The following is a 19715-nucleotide window of genomic DNA, read 5'->3' as shown; positions in this document are numbered from 1 at the left end:
GGACTATATATACCCTGATAAATGTTAGTCAGACTGGACTATATATACCCTGATAAATGTTAGTCAGACAGGACTATATATACCCTGATAAATGTTAGTCAGACTGGACTATATATACCCTGATAAATGTTAGACAGGACTATATATACCCTGATAAATGTTAGTCAGACTGGACTATATATACCCTGATAAATGTTAGTCAGACTGGACTATATATACCCTGATAAATGTTAGTCAGACTGGACTATATATACCCTGATAAATGTTAGACAGGACTATATATACCCTGATAAATGTTAGACAGGACTATATATACCCTGATAAATGTTAGTCAGACTGGACTATATATACCCTGATAAATGTTAGTCAGACAGGACTATATATACCCTGATAAATGTTAGACAGGACTATATATACCCTGATAAATGTTTGTCAGACTGGACTATATATACCCTGATAAATGTTAGACAGGACTATATATACCCTGATAAATGTTTGTCAGACTGGACTATATATACCCTGATAAATGTTAGACAGGACTATATATAACCTGATAAATGTTTGTCAGACAGGACTATATATACCCTGATAAATGTTAGACAGGACTATATATACCCTGATAAATGTTAGACAGGACTATATATACCCTGATAAATGTTAGTCAGACAGGACTATATATACCCTGATAAATGTTAGACAGGACTATATATACCCTGATAAATGTTAGTCAGACAGGACTATATATACCCTGATAAATGTTAGTCAGACAGGACTATATATACCCTGATAAATGTTAGACAGGACTATATATACCCTGATAAATGTTTGTCAGACTGGACTATATATACCCTGATAAATGTTAGACAGGACTATATATACCCTGATAAATGTTAGACTGGACTATATATACCCTGATAAATGTTAGACAGGACTATATATACCCTGATTAACGTTTACGTACAGATTCCTAGATGCTACACACAACAACATGTCTAGCACAAGAAGAGCGCCATAATCCAATAATTCTGAAATCATTTGTTGGTATGTAACTTTAAACACATGTCTTCATACATAATGGGTCTGGATTGTTTCTGGAGAGTTTCTAGGTATACGCGATATGCCTTCACATCAAACACGACGGCCTCTGGCATATTAAGTCTAATTTGCCATATCAAATTAGTGTTTCCGCTCCTTCTTCAGAACTGCCAGAGCGGCGAGCGTACAGACAGTTTGAAGAATGTTATAATTTTTACTGGTGGCTAGTTTGACCGTGGCCCCGTTCCTCTAAATGATAAAAAGGCAGAATGAATTTCGACGTTTTTGCCAATCACGTCAAAATAATGACCCTTTTGTGAGATGCCAGTTGTCGTGAAATAAGAGCGCATCATGGACACGTTATTGATCCACTTACACATTTTCCACTTGATACAGGTTGTATTAGAATTGTAAACACAAACACGTCCGCTGACGGGCACACTGCCTGTCGTACACAGGTTTCAATCCGGAATGACATTATCAGCGAGAAATTCCAACGAGAAAATATTGAGTTGTCGCCAAAACAAACACATTGAATTCGAACTTTCTTCTCTGTCAGTGACGTATTTGGACTGGTTTGTCATTTCGTCCGTATATATGTCATTTCGTCCGTATATATAGAGAGAAGGAATAACCGTTAAACGCGAAATGACAAACTCACAAAGTCGGCGCCCAGAGAGATATTTTGCTCTGCTCACTTACCACGTATCATCTTTCTCTGTGGAATAACTACATTGTATAATTATCGTTTCCACCATTGAGTCAAAAAACGATATCTACACGCCTATCAACTTTAATACACCTGTACTTCGGGTGTGAACCTTAATTAGCCCCTTTTGTTTGGTCATTAATCCATATTATCCTTAATTTACCCCTTGGTGTCTTCAATGATTAGTCCCTACTACTTCTAATGAGCCTTTTAAAAATATGTTTAATATGCTGCTGGAAAAAATTTTTAAATTTAAGCAGAAGCAAAAGAACCCATGGACATGCATCACTGATCTGGTGTGCAATGTTTCACAATACATGGACATGCATCACTGATCTGGTGTGCAATGTTTCACAATGCATGAACATATTAGTCACTAACATTCAAAATAGGTCTCTATCCAAGTTATTCAAACATACTGTAAAACTAGCATGTTTAAACAGCAAGGTTATCATTACTTGTCGACAAGTGATGGAAATTTCAGTTAATACAATTGATGAGCAGGTGGAGAAGCAGTCTGAGTGTTTTGATGAATTTGCGGTATTGAATGTAATAAAGACTTTTACCTCATGACATGTTTCTCAAGCTTTATCTCAGAAACTCACAAGCTTAGCATGATTCTAGGCCTTTTGGCTATTTAAAAGAATTATTTTGAACATTTTAACGAAGAGCTTTAGCCCACGAGGCTTTAATTATGGGCCAAACTTTGCAGTGCTTCTCTCAGAAACTCTAAGACAAATATCATGACTCTGGTTTTTTGGTTTTTAAGAAGAAATGGTTTAAGTGTTTTAAGAATTTTGACCCGTTTTACCTTAAGTGTCGGGCTAGGTGAGCTGATAATAGACAAACACGATACTTATACAGATATACAAATGTACACTGAGATGAAATTGAAATGGGGTTAAATGTAATAGTAAATAAAAACGCTGGTAAAGGCATTTTATATACTGATATTGTATTATATTACACAACAACAGGCTAATGTGCGAAATATGTAGTTAGACGGATCGCATTTCAACTTAAGACGTTTTTCAAAGACGCCAAGTACCAAGATTTACGTACATCTGGTGTGGTTAAGGGGGGATAACCCGGTTGCAGTATTGCCCACTCAGACCCATCTGACAGACTCTATTTTCTAAATCCTGCAGTAGTTCTATCCGAAAGTGGTTTATTATTGTTTGTTCTTGTGTAACCACCCAGTCAACAGGCATGGTAATTAACTTTGTAGGTGAGGTGTCCTTGCACCTAGCAACAGGTGTCTAACTCGTCAAACAATTGGCGGGGGACAGTCCCATGCTCTTAACTTAACTTTCTGAAAACCATACACCACCTTAATGATGATTGAACTACAAACCTCGTGTCTTCAACTGACATCTGATTTATTATGGGTAAATAATCTACATTGTGTCGGAGGGAATACTCCCACGGAGATATGTTGTATGTTGACATGGTGTCAACTCCTCAGTAAATATGTTGTATGTTAACATGGTGTCTACTCCTCTGTAGATATGTTGTATGTTAACATGATGTCTACTCTTCAGTAGATATGTTGTATGTTAACATGGTGTCTACTCCTCAGTAGATATGTTGTATGTTAACATGATGTCTACTCGTCAGTAGATATGTTAACATGGTGTCTTCTCCTCAGTAGATATGTTAACATGGTGTCTACTCCTCAGTAGATATGTTCACATGGTGTCTACTCCTCAGTAGATATGTTGTATGTTAACATGGTGTCTACACCTTACTACATAAGTTGTATGTTAACATGGTGTCTACACCTTAGCACATAAGTTGTATGTTAACATGGTGTCTACTCCTCAGTAGATATGTTCACATGATGTCTACTCTTCAGTAAATATGATGTATGTTAACATGGTGTCTACTCCTCAGTAGATATGTTAACATGGTGTCTACTCCTCAGTAGATATGTTGTATGTTAACATGATGTCTACTCCTCAATAGATATGTTGTATGTTAACATGATGTCTACTCTTCAGTAAATATGATGTATGTTAACATGGTGTCTACTCCTCAGTAGATATGTTTACATGGTGTCTACTCCTCAGTAGATATGTTGTATGTTAACATGATGTCTACTCTTCAATAGATATGTTGTATGTTAACATGATGTCTACTCTTCAGTAAATATGATGTATGTTAACATGGTGTCTACTCCTCAGTAGATATGTTAACATGGTGTCTACTCCTCAGTAGATATGTTAGCATGGTGTCTACTCCTCAGTAGATATGTTGTATGTTAACATGATGTCTACTCTTCAATAGATATGTTGTATGTTAATATGGTGTCTACTCCTCTGTAGATATGTTAACATGGTGTCTACTCCTCAGTAGATATGCTGTATGTTAACATGGTGTCTACTCCTCAGTAGATATGTTAACATGGTGTCTACTCCTCAGTAGATATGTTGTATGTTAACATGGTGTCTACTCCTCAGTAGATATGCTGTATGTTAACATGGTGTCTACTCCTCAGTAGATATGTTAACATGGTGTCTACTCCTCAGTAGATATGTTGTATGTTAACATGACGTCTACTCTTCAATAGATATGTTGTATGTTAACATGGTATCTACTCCTCAGTAGATATGTTAACATGGTGTCTACTCCTCAGTAGATATGTTAACATGATGTCTACTCCTCAGTAGATATGCTGTATGTTAACATGGTGTCTACTCCTCAGTAGATATGTTAACATGGTGTCTACTCCTCAGTAGATATGTTAACATGGTGTCTACTCCTCAGTAGATATGTTAACATGGTGTCTACTCCTCAGTAGATATGTTGTATGTTAACATGGTGTCTACACCTTAGTAGATATGTTAACATGGTGTCTACTCCTCAGTAGATATGTTGTATGTTAACATGATGTCTACTTGTCAGTAGATATGTTAACATGGTGTCTACTCCTCAGTAGATATGTTAACATGATGTCTACTCCTCAGTAGATATGTTAACATGGTGTCTACTCCTCAGTAGATATGTTGTATGTTAACATGGTGTCTACACCTAAGTAGATAAGTTGTATGTTAACATGATGTCTACTCGTCAGTAGATATGTTAACATGGTGTCTACTCCTCAGTAGATATATTAACATGGTGTCTACTCCTCAGTAGATATGTTAACATGGTGTCTACTCCTCAGTAGATATGTTAACATGGTGTCTACTCCTTAGTAGATATGTTGTATGTTAACATGATGTCTACTCCTAAGTAGATATGTTGTATGTTAACATGGCGTCTACTCCTCAGAAGATATGTTGTATGTTAACATGGTGTCAACTCCTTAGTAGATATGTTGTATGTTAACATGATGTCTACTCCTAAGTAGATATGTTAACATGGTGTCTACTCCTCAGTAGATATGTTAACATGGTGTCTACTCCTCAGTAGATATGTTAACATGATGTCTACTCCTAAGTAGATATGTTGTATGTTAACATGGTGTCTACTCCTAAGTAGATATGTTAACATGGTGTCTACTCCTCAGTAGATATGTTAACATGGTGTCTACTCCTAAGTAGATATGTTAACATGATGTCTACTCCTAAGTAGATATGTTGTAAGTTAACATGGTGTCTACTCCTCAGTAGATATGTTAACATGGTGTCTACTCCTCAGTAGATATGTTAACATGATGTCTACTCTTCAATAGATATGTTGTATGTTAACATGGTGTCTACTCCTCAGTAGATATGTTAACATGGTGTCTACTCCTTGGTAGAGAGGTCAACACATATGATAAAGTGAAGTGTATCACATATGATAAAGTGAAGTGTATCACACATGATAAAGTGAAGTGTATCACATATGATAAAGTGAAGTGTATCACACATGATAAAGTGAAGTGTATCACACATGATAAAGTGAAGTGTATCACATATGATAAAGTGAAGTGTATCACACATGATAAAGTGAAGTGTATCACACATGATAAAGTGAAGTGTATCACACATGATAAAGTGAAGTGTATCACATATGATAAAGTGAAGTGTATCACATATGATAAAGTGAAGTGTATCACATATGATAAAGTGAAGTGTATCACATATGATAAAGTGAAGTGTATCACATATGATAAAGTGAAGTGTATCACATGATAAAGTGAAGTGTAACACATATGATAAAGTGAAGTGTATCACATATGATAAAGTGAAGTGTAACACACATGATAAAGTGAAGTGTATCACATATGATAAAGTGAAGTGTATACAGTTCTTGATGAAATATTTATAAGACATTGTAGTGCTTTTGGAAAATTTTATTTGTTCCTAAAGTTTCTATGTATTTATTTTTGTCCTCAACAAAATAAATATATACCAATATTCACAGCTACATATTTTTGTCTTTTTATTGACAATAAAAACATTTTCACACCAAATAAATTTCTTTTCAAAATCACATTGATACAATGTTGTGATCTGTAGATTGATCTTTTCAGTGAACATCATAAATAGATGTATATATTAACTAGTGTTTGTGTTTCCTATAACCCTTTCAGCTGCTTCCAGACACCACACAAGGTGTCTCTAATTCCTTTGTGTTTGGAACTGAGAAAGACAAGGCTAACCATATTGTTTCATACATGTTGTAATTGTCAAATCATCTTTATTTCTTCACCCCGGCATAAGTCTTTTGACCTCTTCCATAATTTCATCTGGACGGTCAACAGTCAGTATTCAGTATCCAGGGTTGGAAGGGTCCATAAATATGACAAGAGGTCTTCAATTGAAGTAAAATGTAAAAAGATTACCTGATAATATTTGAATAATATCATTTATAAAATCAGCACCAACACATTTTTATTCAGCCTTATCAATGAATGCTTCCAGTAAAAAATGTCAGATTCTGTTCCTCAAAAGATTTCAATCACCATGGCTAAAAAGCCTTTCCCTAAAGTACAGTATGATATTTAGACATATTAATTACTGTCTATAACCAAATATCTGTATATATTTACAGCTTATGGCCTGGCACAACCAGATGACAAAATATACATACATGTATATATCAAACTTAGATACAACTACCACAGGTACATTACTGTATATGGTGCATTGTGTTGATATTTAGACATTTGTAACACAATAAAATAAAGGATGACAATTTGTTTACTTGTGCCCTGTCCAGGTCTTGGACTCATGATCTACAGCACCAATTCCCATAGCCAAGAAATTCCAGACTTAATTTCCTTGGCAACGCAATCATACACAAACAGGTCTGTACCATTTTGTATTGGAAATGTGAGGTAGATATACATATACTTAGTATTTTCACAATATTTACACTAAGTGGTCCAGTTTTAATGAGTTTGTATACCTGAGATTTTTTAATGTCACTTGTTCCTATTGCCTACATTTTTTCATATGTGGACACATGACCGCACGTCTGACATGTCTTACTGTACTCATCTTCAGCCTCATTGTAAACTTCGTCACCGAACTCGTGTATGTGTGGTCCTCGGTCTTTCTTAACCAGACTGCTACGTACGGCGTGTCGTAGTTCTGTAAGATAAGCACAGACAATAAATAAGTACTTTTCCTGTTACTATTACTGGTACATGTTGATGGTACACTAGTACATACTTTCCCGTACTTTTCCTGTTACTATTACAGGTACATGTTGATGGTACACTAGTACATACTTTCCCGTACTTTTCCTGGTACTATTACATGTTGATGGTACACTAGTACATACTTTCCCATACTTTTCCTGTTACTATTACAGGTACATGTTGATGGTACACTAGTACATACTTTCCCGTACTTTTCCTGTTACTATCACATGTTGATGGTACACTAGTACATACTTTCCCGTACTTTTCCTGTTACTATTACAGGTACATGTTGATGGTACACTAGTACATACTTTCCCGTACTTTTCCTGTTACTATTACATGTTGATGGTACACTAGTACATACTTTCCCGTACTTTTCCAGTTACTATTACAGGTACATGTTGATGGTACACTAGTACATACTTTCCCATACTTTTCCTGTTACTATTACAGGTACATGTTGATGGTTCACTAGTACATACTTTCCCATACTTTTCCTGTTACTATTACAGGTACATGTTGATGGTACACTAGTACATATTTTCCCATACTTTTCCTGTTACTATTACAGGTACATGTTGATGGTACACTAGTACATACTTTCCTGTACTTTTCCTGTTACTATTACAGGTACATGTTGATGGTACACTAGTACATACTTTTCCGTACTTTTCCTGTTACTATTACATGTTGATGGTACACTAGTACATACTTTACCATACTTTTCCTGTTACTATTACATGTTGATGGTACACTAGTACGTACTTTCCCATACTTTTCCTGTTACTATTACAGGTACAAGTTGATGGTACACTAGTACATACTTTCCCGTACTTTTCCTGTTACTATTACAGGTACATGTTGATGGTACACTAGTACATACTTTCCCGTACTTTTCCTGTTACTATTACAGGTACATGTTGATGGTACACTAGTACATACTTTCCCGTACTTTTCCTGTTACTATTACAGGTACATGTTGATGGTACACTAGTACATACTTTCCCATACTTTTCCTGTTACTATTACAGGTACATGTTGATGGTACACTAGTACATACTTTCCCGTACTTTTCCTGTTACTATTACATGTTGATGGTACACTAGTACATACTTTCCCGTACTTTTCCTGTTACTATTACAGGTACATGTTGATGGTACACTAGTACATACTTTCCCTGTTACTATTACAGGTACATGTTGATGGTACACTAGTACATACTTTCCCGTACTTTTCCTGTTACTATTACAGGTACATGTTGATGGTACACTAGTACATACTTTCCCGTACTTTTCCTGTTACTATTACAGGTACATGTTGATGGTACACTAGTACATACTTTCCCGTATTTTTCCTGTTACTATTACAGGTACATGTTGATGGTACACTAGTACATACTTTCCCTGTTACTATTACAGGTACATGTTGATGGTACACTAGTACATACTTTCCCATACTTTTCCTGTTACTATTACAGGTACATGTTGATGGTACACTAGTACATACTTTCCCGTACTTTTCCTATTACTATTACAGGTACATGTTGATGGTACACTAGTACATACTTTCCCGTACTTTTCCTGTTACTATTACAGGTACATGTTGATGGTACACTAGTACATACTTTCCCGTATTTTTCCTGTTACTATTACAGGTACATGTTGATGGTACACTAGTACATACTTTCCCGTACTTTTCCTGCTACTATTACAGGTACATGTTGATGGTACACTAGTACATACTTTCCCGTACTTTTCCTGTTACTATTACAGGTACATGTTGATAGTACACTAGTAGATACTTTCCCGTACTTTTCCTGTTACTATTACTGGTACATGTTGATGGTACACTAGTACATACTTTCCCATACTTTTCCTGTTACTATTACATGTTGATGGTACACTAGTACATACTTTCCCATACTTTTCCTGTTACTATTACAGGTACATGTTGATGGTACACTAGTACATACTTTCCCATACTTTTCCTGTTACTATTACAGGTACATGTTGATGGTACACTAGTACATACTTTCCCGTACTTTTCCTGTTACTATTACAGGTACATGTTGATGGTACACTAGTACATACTTTTCCGTACTTTTCCTGTTACTATTACATGTTGATGGTACACTAGTACATACTTTACCATACTTTTCCTGTTACTATTACATGTTGATGGTACACTAGTACGTACTTTCCCGTACTTTTCCTGTTACTATTACAGGTACATGTTGATGGTACACTTGTACATACTTTCCCATACTTTTCCTGTTACTATTACAGGTACATGTTGATGGTACACTAGTACATACTTTCCCGTACTTTTCCTGTTACTATTACATGTTTATAGTACACTAGTAAATACTTTCCCGTACTTTTCCTGTAACTATTACAGGTACATGTTGATGGTAAACTAGTACATACTTTCACGTACTTTTCCTTTTACTATTACATGTTGATGGTACACTAGTACATACTTTCCCGTACTTTTCCTGTTACTATTACAGGTACATGTTGATGGTACACTAGTACATACTTTTCCGTACTTTTCCTGTTACTATTACAGGTACATGTTGATGGTACACTAGTACATACTTTCCCGTACTTTTCCTGTTACTATTACAGGTACATGTTGATGGTACACTAGTACATACTTTCCCGTACTTTTCCTGTTACTATTACAGGTACATGTTGATGGTACACTAGTACATACTTTCCAGTACTTTTCCTGTTACTATTACAGGTACATGTTGATGGTACACTAGTACATACTTTCCCGTACTTTTCCTGTTACTATTACAGGTACATGTTGATGGTACACTAGTACATACTTTCCCGTACTTTTCCTGTAACTATTACAGGTACATGTTGATGGTACACTAGTACATACTTTCCCGTACTTTTCCTGTTACTATTACATGTTGATGGTACACTAGTACATACTTTACCATACTTTTCCTGTTACTATTACATGTTGATGGTACACTAGTACATACTTTTCCGTACTTTTCCTGTTACTATTACATGTTGATGGTACACTAGTACATACTTTACCATACTTTTCCTGTTACTATTACATGTTGATGGTACACTAGTACATACTTTCCCGTACTTTTCCTGTTACTATTACATGTTGATGGTACACTAGTACATACTTTACCATACTTTTCCTGTTACTATTACATGTTGATGGTACACTAGTACGTACTTTCCCGTACTTTTCCTGTTACTATTACAGGTACAAGTTGATGGTACACTAGTACATACTTTCCCGTACTTTTCCTGTTACTATTACAGGTACATGTTGATGGTACACTAGTACATACTTTCCCATACTTTTCCAGTTACTATTACAGGTACATGTTGATGGTACACTAGTACATACTTTCCCATACTTTTCCTGTTACTATTACAGGTACATGTTGATGGTACACTAGTACATACTTTCCCGTACTTTTCCTGTTACTATTAAATGTTTATAGTACACTAGTACATACTTTCCTGTACTTATTATGGAGGGATGAAAGGACAGATGGACGGACATGACGCAAGGATGGACAAAGCTGCTACTTTATGCAATCCTTTTGGGTAGCATGATAATGTGCGAATGAGTGCCACATAACAGCTGCTTTACGTCCTGAACTATCAGTCACAAATGATGTCAGGACTCTCTGGCTTGTCAGTACACATAGTTGTCTTCACTCATTCAAACACAGCAATAACTCCTATGGTTAAATCAGCTTTTACAAGCCATGACACATAGAGCAAATGATCCTGGCTATTAAACGATGACGAACCAAACATGGAAACCAAAGCATTCATATTGTATTGGTTTTTTTTCTTTACATAAAATAATCCAACTGTTATTTGATTATGTAATATTTCTACGTACCCCTAGTGTATCCTGGAGTATTTGCTGCACCCTCAGCAATTTATTGTGATGTCATAATATGGACAATGATGCTATCTCATCAAAACTGAAAATAGCACAACAAAAAAGACTGCCTCTGTTTGGGTTTGTCCTCATATTTTGACTTCGAAACCTGTCAAACTTTTCTCAGATATGAGATAAATTTGTAACATATTTGATTTCCACTCTTATGATATTTTATGAAACTCACCTTGAAGTATATTTTTTGCTCGCCAAGTCTGAAAAATAACACGATATCCTAGAGGGATCTTGGTACCCACCATTTTTTTATCTTCACAAGCTCTTTTAAAGTTGGATCTTTTCCCTTCTTTTCTCGTCTCTGTTTTTGTTCTTAATGATAACACATTTGAATATTTCTTTGCAGAAATAGTGATGATAATCTTCACCTGCCAAATCTAAACTAGCCACCTGGAAGCCATTTTGTTTCTTCTGATCAGTCCCAAAATCAAATGTGCACAAAGAGAGACAAAAGGGAACATAGGTATGAAATTTGAGAGATATCCATTCAGTACTTCTTAAGAAATAGCAATACCAATCTTTACTAGGCAAAATCTAAGATGGCTGCCTGTTGGCCATTTTGTTTTTCTGATCAGTCCCAAACAGGCACAACTAGGGATCAAGGAAAGCATACACATGAAAGTTGAGAAAGATCTATGATGTAGTTCTCAAGAAATAGTGATAACAAACTTACAAGGGCACAACTAGAGACCAAGGAGAACCTATATATGAAATTTGAGAGAGATCCATCTAGTACTTCTCAAGATATAGCTATAACAAAAATTGTTTACAGACGGACAGATGGATAACGGACAGATGGATAACGGACAGATGGATAACAGACGGATGGATGACGGATGGATGGATGACGGATGGATGGATAACGGATGGATGGATGACGGATGGATGGATAACGGATGGATGGATGACGGATGGATGGATGACGGATGCAGAGTGATTTGAAAGCCCACCATTTGATGATGGTGGGCTAAAAACTAGGTTTTGTATTATAAAATCTCAAGAAATTGAAACATGTTTAAGATCCCATGTGTACAAACTGTGGGTCTCACACCTAGCTGCTTTTATTTTAAGTAACATTTGAAATGTTTTACTTACCTTTTACTTTCTTATCAAATCTTTTCTGTTTTGATTTTTCTCGATTTTCTGCCCGTTTTTCGTGAGCTTCTTCAATACTTTCTTCACTACCCCATACCTCAATAGCTCGTTGATATACCTGGTGTGATTCAATTAAAACAGTAAGAAATAATCAATTTCGAAAAATAGCTACAGAAGTGTTCAGACTTTGAAACATAGCTACAGAAGTGTTCAGACTTTGAAACATAGCTACAGAAGTGTTCAGACTTTGAAACATAGCTACAGAAGTGTTCAGACTTTGAAACATAGCTACAGAAGTGTTCAGACTTTGAAACATAGCTACAGAAGTGTTCAGACTTTGAAACATAGCTACAGAAGTGTTCAGACTTTGAAACATAGCTACAGAAGTGTTCAGACTTTGAAACATAGCTACAGAAGTGTTCAGACTTTGAAATCCAGCTACAGAAGTGTTCAGACTTTCATGTTAAAACAGGGAGAGAAACATTTCATCAATTTTTTTTTAGTTGAAACTATTGAGATATAGAGGTACTCAAGTCTTCCACAAATGAACCAACAAATGCAAGGAGGAATGCTGAAGGACATACAGTGGCACATTTGTTTGCTTAGAAGAAGATTAGATAGGGAATAAGATTAATATAAGACTGCAGGAGTTACCGCCCTTCGTTCAGACTCCCATAGATACCCACCTGAGGTTCATAAAACAGTTTCATATCTCCCCAGCTGTTATGACGTGGGTTTTTGCGAACAATAAACTTCAAAGGAGGTTCTCGACGGTCAAAGTCAGCATCTTTGAGGAGATACCTGTTCTTGGCATCTGTCTTAGTGATGAGGGGGTTGTCATCTTGGTTTTCTCTGTGACAGAAAAAGTAAAAAGTTTCAACCAAGAAAAATAATTATTATTTCTATGGAAGTTTGAAGAAAAAGACAATTTTCTTTGAGATCATGAAATGGGCTATGATTTTCTCTTCTATTTCTAATGTTTTGAGGCTCCATTCTTTCTTAATTATTGAAAGCAGCAAAAACAAGAACTTATTGATACCCACAGCAATGATGATTATAATAGCATTCCACCAAGTTAAAGTACTTGATAAAGCACACTTTGATATCAGCATTATTTAAGTTTTTGAGACTATTGAGTCTATTATCTCTCTCCCTTACAACATCTTGTCATTTCTATAATCTCTCTGTCTCTCCCTTACAACATCTTGTCATTTCTATAATCTCTCTCCCTTACAACATCTTGTCATTTCTATAATCTCTCTCCCTTACAACATCTTGTCATTTCTATAATCTCTCTCCCTTACAACATCTTGTCATTTCTATAATCTCTCTCCCTTACAACATCTTGTCATTTCTATAATCTCTCTCCCTTACAACATCTTGTCATTTCTATAATCTCTCTCCCTTACAACATCTTGTCATTTCTATAATCTCTCTCCCTTACAACATCTTGTCATTTCTATAATCTCTCTCCCTTACAACATCTTGTCATTTCTATAATCTCTCTCCCTTACAACATCTTGTCATTTCTATAATCTCTCTCCCTTACAACATCTTGTCATTTCTATAATCTCTCTCCCTTACAACACCTTGTCATTTCTATAATCTCTCTCCCTTACAACACCTTGTCATTTCTATAATCTCTCTCCCTTACAACATCTTGTCGTTTCTATAATCTCTCTCCCTTACAACATCTTGTCATTTCTATAATCTCTCTCCCTTACAACATCTTGTCATTTCTATAATCTCTCTCCCTTACAACATCTTGTCATTTCTATAATCTCTCTCCCTTACAACATCTTGTCATTTCTATAATCTCTCTCCCTTACAACACCTTGTCATTTCTATAATATCTCTCCCTTACAACATCTTGTCATTTCTATAATCTCTCTCCCTTACAACATCTTGTCATTTCTATAATCTCTCTCCCTTTCAACATCTTGTCATTTCTAAAATCTCTCTCCGTTACAACATTTTGTCATTTCTAAAATCTCTCTCCCTTACAACATTTTGTCATTTCTAAAATCTCTCTCCCTTACAACATTTTGTCACTTCTATAATCTCTCTCCCTTACAACATCTTGTCACTTCTATAATCTTTCTCCCTTACAAAATCTTGTCATTTCTATAATCTCTCTCCCTTACAACATCTTGTCATTTCTATAATCTCACCCTCCTGTCCCTTACAACATCTTGTCACTTCTATAATCTTTCTCCCTTACAACATCTTGTCATTTCTATAATCTCTCTCCCTTACAACATCTTGTCACTTCTATAATCTTTCTCCCTTACAACATCTTGTCATTTCTATAATCTCTCTCCCTTATAACATCTTGTCATTTCTATAATCTCTCTCCCTTACAACACCTTGTCATTGATATTATCTCTCTTCCTTACAACATTTCTTAAAACAAGCAATGAAAAATATCTATGTTGTATCATTAGAAATAGAAAATTGTGATAGATGGATTGGAAGATTTTGACCGTTTTTTTTTTATTACAAACATTGAACTTCATCTTCTGAACTGACTTCATAGATTTTATATAGATAATTTCTATAGTTAGATAATGATATTTAGTGATTAGACTTAAAGTTGTCTCCCCTTACTCATCCCAATCTAATTAATCTTGTATCTATTCCTTTGCCCTATTATCTGATCTTACTTTCCGTATTTTTTTGTGGTTTACTGAAAAGTGACCTATCCTTTTTTAGCTTGGCCTTACTTGCACTTATCACAGATGGAGACATCAAAATGTGTATGTAAGTATGAGTCCATGAACTCCTTATCACAGCCTTCACAAAGGAGGTTGTCTACACCAATCACAGGACCTGTAAGAATATGTATTATAGTCTGGGGCAATCCTTCATACTGGCATGAATACAGGTACATATACTACAATTTAATGATAACAAGTGCAAAAAGTTCTAAACAAAATTCAGATCAGATCACTGCATTACATTAGGGGATGCAGGTCGTCTCCTCACATTGCCTTGACACAAACAAGCATTAGTAAGACAACACCTTCAAGTAGAATGTGCTGTATATATCTATAGCTGTATATACCTATAGCTGTATATATCTATAGCTGTATATACCTATAGCTGTATATAGCTGTATGTATCTATAGCTGTATATACCTATAGCTGTATATATCTATAGCTGTATATACCTATAGCTGTATTTATCTATAAATGTATATACAAATAGCTGTATATACCTATAGCTGTATATACATATAGCTGTATATACCTATAGCTGTATATATCTATAGCTGTATATATCTATAGCTGTATATACATATAGCCGTATATATCTATAGCTGTATATACCTATAGCTGTATATAGCTGTATATATCTATAGCTGTATATACCTATAGCTTTATATACCTATAGCTGTATTTATCTATAAATGTATATACAAATAGCTGTATATACCTATAGCTGTATATACATATAGCTGTATATACCTATAGCTTTATATACCTATAGCTGTATATACCTATAGCTGTATTTATCTATAAATGTATATACAAATAGCTGTATTTATCTATAAATGTATATACAAATAGCTGTATATACCTATAGCTGTATATACCTATAGCTGTATATACCTATAGTTGTATATATCTATAGCTGTATATACCTATAGCTGTATATACCTATAGCTGTATTTATCTATAAATGTATATACAAATAGCTGTATATACCTATAGCTGTATATACATATAGCTGTATATATCTATAGCTGTATATACCTATAGCTGTATATACCTATATACCTATAGCTGTATATATCTATAGCTGTATATATCTATAGCTGTATATACATATAGCTGTATATATCTATAGCTGTATATACCTATATACCTATAGCTGTATATACCTATAGCTGTATATATCTATAGCTGTATATACATATAGCTGTATATACCTATAGCTGTATATATCTATAGCTGTATATCTATAGCTGTATTTATCTATAAATGTATATACAAATAGCTGTATATACCTATAGCTGTATATACCTATAGCTGTATATATCTATAGCTGTATATACCTATACCTGTATACAAGTTGATGTGAATAAAAGCTGTATACCAGTCCTTGCAATTGGACTTGAATTTACTGACTATATAACAATTTTTTGAAGACTTCTGTCTAACATACAAAACCATTGATATTTTATTTGTCAGAGTAATGATAACAGAAAAAGACTGAACGACAAATTCAAACTGGCATCCATGAAATGTTATAAATAGAATGCTCGTTATTTCTTGATGAATGACAGGTGACTAGAGAATAATATCAAAGTCTTGATTCCAACTGATGAAATACAAGTGTTACTCATAAAAAACTATAACCTCTTCATTACATATAAAATTGTTGAGTAAACAGTAAACATCTATCTGTGAAACTAAAGCATTAAATTGCAAATTGATGAATAAGTGATGTTTGTTTACCTAACTCATGCTGGACTTTAGCTCGAGTTTTCTCTTCTTCCTCCTCTAGAAAGAATCCAGCACCAGTGTCAATTATCTTTGTTGGCGCTTTTACTTTTTGTCTGAAAATTCAGAGAAAATGATAGAATTCACAATATAAATTTGTAGAACCGACTGTAAATATGATTAAGAAATAATAGAATGACAGGGATAGACGATAATACATTGTTGGTTGTTTATTTTGTAATGGAATTCAGTAAAAGGACGAAATGTACAATACACAGGGTAAACCTTCAGGTGAGTGATGACAACACATGTAGTATTAAACAAAAACTTTCATTATCACATTAATTTTCTTTACTAATTTGACAGAAGACGTTACTCCGATGGTCCTGGTCTGTCGTTTATTGTGCTATGAATTAATCAATTGATTTCTTCATTAATTTGACAGAAGACGTTACTCTGATGGTCCTGGTCTGTCGTTCATAGTGCTATGAATTAATCAATTGATTTTTTCACTAATTTGACAGAAGACGTTACTCTGATGGTCCTGGTCTGTCGTTCATAGTGCTATGAATTAATCAATTGATTTTTTCACTAATTTGACAGAAGACGTTACTCTGATGGTCCTGGTCTGTCGTTCATAGTGCTATGAATTAGAAGATTTTACTCTGACGGTCCTGGTCTGTCATTCATAGTGCTATGAATTAGAAGATGTTACTCTGACGGTCCTGGTCTGTCGTTCATAGTGCTATGAATTAGTCACTTGACTTATTTACTATATGACAGGAGACATGTTACCCTGATGGTCCTGGTCTGTCTGTTGTGTATGGTCTTGTTGACAACCGGGTCTGTTTTAGCATCAAAGCCCTCTGACGATTTCTCTCAATCCGGGCACGCTGGGCGTCTGATAGTTTTGTGACATTTGCTTCTGCAATGAATATGTTCAATGATTTTACACAAATATTTCATCACTTTCTAATAATGAATAAAATGTGTACATATACAAGAAATATGACTGAGGCATCCACAGCATACACAGCTGTTGTAATGTAGACACCTTTGTCCTCTGACACTTTGTAGTTCCCTGTAACAAGTCTCCAGGAACATTTTGATTTTCATACTGTCTGAGGTCACCCTCCTGGGTGAAGGCTGGTTTCCTGCCTTCAAATGTAACAAGATCGGAAAGCACAATGGAGCAGTCGCCCAATTAAGTGCTTTGACACATGGTCATAACAGTCAACCACACAACATGAAAGTTAGCTGTTGGATGATAGCTGAAATACCACAAACTCAAAATCATAGGTTACACATAACAGTAAAGGTGTAGTACGTGTCAGAATATCTATTAGTGATCAACATATCTTCTCATTACCCAGGATCACTATCCTCTGATCTCCGACACCTCTGTGTCCGGGCAGTCTTACAACACATTTTAAAAGTATTCTAAGTATTCTCACAAAATGGCAGATCCACGTTAAACCAACCAAATATGTATGTTCAGGCCTGATAATGGGTCCCATTCCCAAATGAAATTATTTAACATTGAAGTTCAATTCCCAAAATATTCTGATCAAGATGAAATCTTCAAAATCTAATGATCTATAAGTATCAAATGAATAATTTCTGAAACTTGAGGTAAATGAGCCAGCGACTCAGAAAAGGGGCCTTACAGAATAGACGATGGAAATGGAGAAAATTATTATATTCTGTGATGTAGATTGTGTTGATATTTCTCAAAGATTTCCTGCCTTCCTCCCTGATTGGTGATGCTCTTTGGTAACTGTGAATATCATGGCAGTAAATCTAGCTATGGCATGTTTACAGTTCAATCTGCTTTCTAGTATTATTTGGTTTTTTGAAAATTAGTTTGTAAACATTTATTTCTTACTCAAATATGTGTCGTTTTAATGATTAGCAAAACAGATTCATTGAAACAGGTCAGAAATAGAAAGAATATATAGTAAAATAACAGAATGTGAAAGACTTATGGCACGTCACTGTCTATTGACAAAATTAATGCTAATTCTGCCTTTGTATACAAATTGTTGTATTTTTGTTGCTATATATTGCTTTACAATACAAAATCAAGGGACCTAATGGCTATTTATGGACAGGTCTATGGTGAAATGTCTGCAGCTTTCCTACAGGGTCATGTAATTGTTCACACAACCTGTACTTGCTCCTACACATATAATACTGGGTACCGTTACGTTCTATCAAACTATAATGTAAAATCTGTTTTATGTAATGATTAGGTTAAGATATATAGACTCGCAGCTTGCGTCCATAACATATATGTGATCATAACACACGCCTGTCCTTAAAAATGGAAAATAAGGTAAGTTTAAAGGGATTTCGCCCATTTTAACACAAATTAATTCCCCGACCTGTTCACGTGCGTTTGCATCACACCAACTTAACGTAAAAACAAGAGCTTTGGCATCAGTACAGGACTAAACCCACCGCTTGTTTGATCTTCCACTTCTTTGTCCATCACAACTATGGACATTTAGATCTGAGTGTAAAGTGATTACACAACCCAAGACAGCACGCGTATCCTAAACCCTGAAACGAAAGTAGACGAAGAGCTACGACACAAGGGAAGTAATTGTCCCAGTCATATACTTGTAGTTGCACGCACTATTTACCTAGCATAGCAGCGGAAAATGACAAACGCCTTCAGGTATCCCGAGTAAGCTACATGAAAATCTCAATGCATTGTTGGGTGCTTATGTAGGGGGTCGGTGTTAACCGGTATCTGCAATCAAAGAGTAAGGGTGGATGTATATTCATGAGACAGGTTTCAGAAAATACTCGGAGTTGTCCACAGGATTACTTTAGTTTGGTACTGCCTGGATAATTTGTTAATATTTTTAACAAATATATTTTATCGAACATCACTTT

The 19715-nt window shown here is 35.2% G+C and overlaps 1 protein-coding gene across 2 annotated transcripts; it reads right to left on the bottom strand.

Moving 5' to 3' along the window:
- Positions 1 to 6061: 6061 nt before the first annotated feature.
- LOC132552095 (DNA repair protein complementing XP-A cells homolog) lies at positions 6062 to 19333 on the bottom strand. 2 transcript variants are annotated; one of them, XM_060216238.1, is made up of 8 exons: positions 19275 to 19333; positions 17610 to 17739; positions 16830 to 16930; positions 15092 to 15197; positions 13055 to 13220; positions 12369 to 12486; positions 7085 to 7269; positions 6062 to 6487 (listed from the first exon to the last, which is right to left on the bottom strand). In XM_060216238.1, exons 1-7 carry the CDS (start codon positions 19318 to 19320, stop codon positions 7118 to 7120), a joined length of 819 nt encoding a protein of 272 aa, XP_060072221.1. In that variant the 5' UTR covers positions 19321 to 19333; the 3' UTR covers positions 6062 to 6487; positions 7085 to 7117. The 2 variants fall into 2 exon arrangements, with proteins under 2 accessions (XP_060072221.1, XP_060072220.1); XM_060216237.1 differs by having other exon boundaries at positions 6062 to 7269.
- Positions 19334 to 19715: the final 382 nt, after the last annotated feature.

This window comes from Ylistrum balloti, unplaced genomic scaffold (assembly GCF_031769215.1).
Source record: "Ylistrum balloti isolate Yb309-2 unplaced genomic scaffold, AGI_CSIRO_Ybal_v1 Utg370236, whole genome shotgun sequence".
Lineage (NCBI taxonomy): Eukaryota > Metazoa > Mollusca > Bivalvia > Pectinida > Pectinidae > Ylistrum > Ylistrum balloti.
Note: the sequence above shows the minus strand (reverse complement) of the source record. Positions and strands in the feature narration are given on the sequence as shown.

Excerpts from the sequence above, each read along its gene's own strand:
- LOC132552095 (XM_060216237.1), bottom strand. The coding sequence starts at position 19,320 with ATGTCCATAGTTGTGATGGACAAAGAAGTGGAAGATCAAACAAGCG. Across the intron at positions 17,740-19,274 it reads AGTGGAAGATCAAACAAGCG|AAGCAAATGTCACAAAACTA; the intron begins GTGGGTTTAGTC and ends TATTCATTGCAG. Across the intron at positions 15,198-16,829 it reads TAAAGTCCAGCATGAGTTAG|GTCCTGTGATTGGTGTAGAC; the intron begins GTAAACAAACAT and ends ATATTCTTACAG.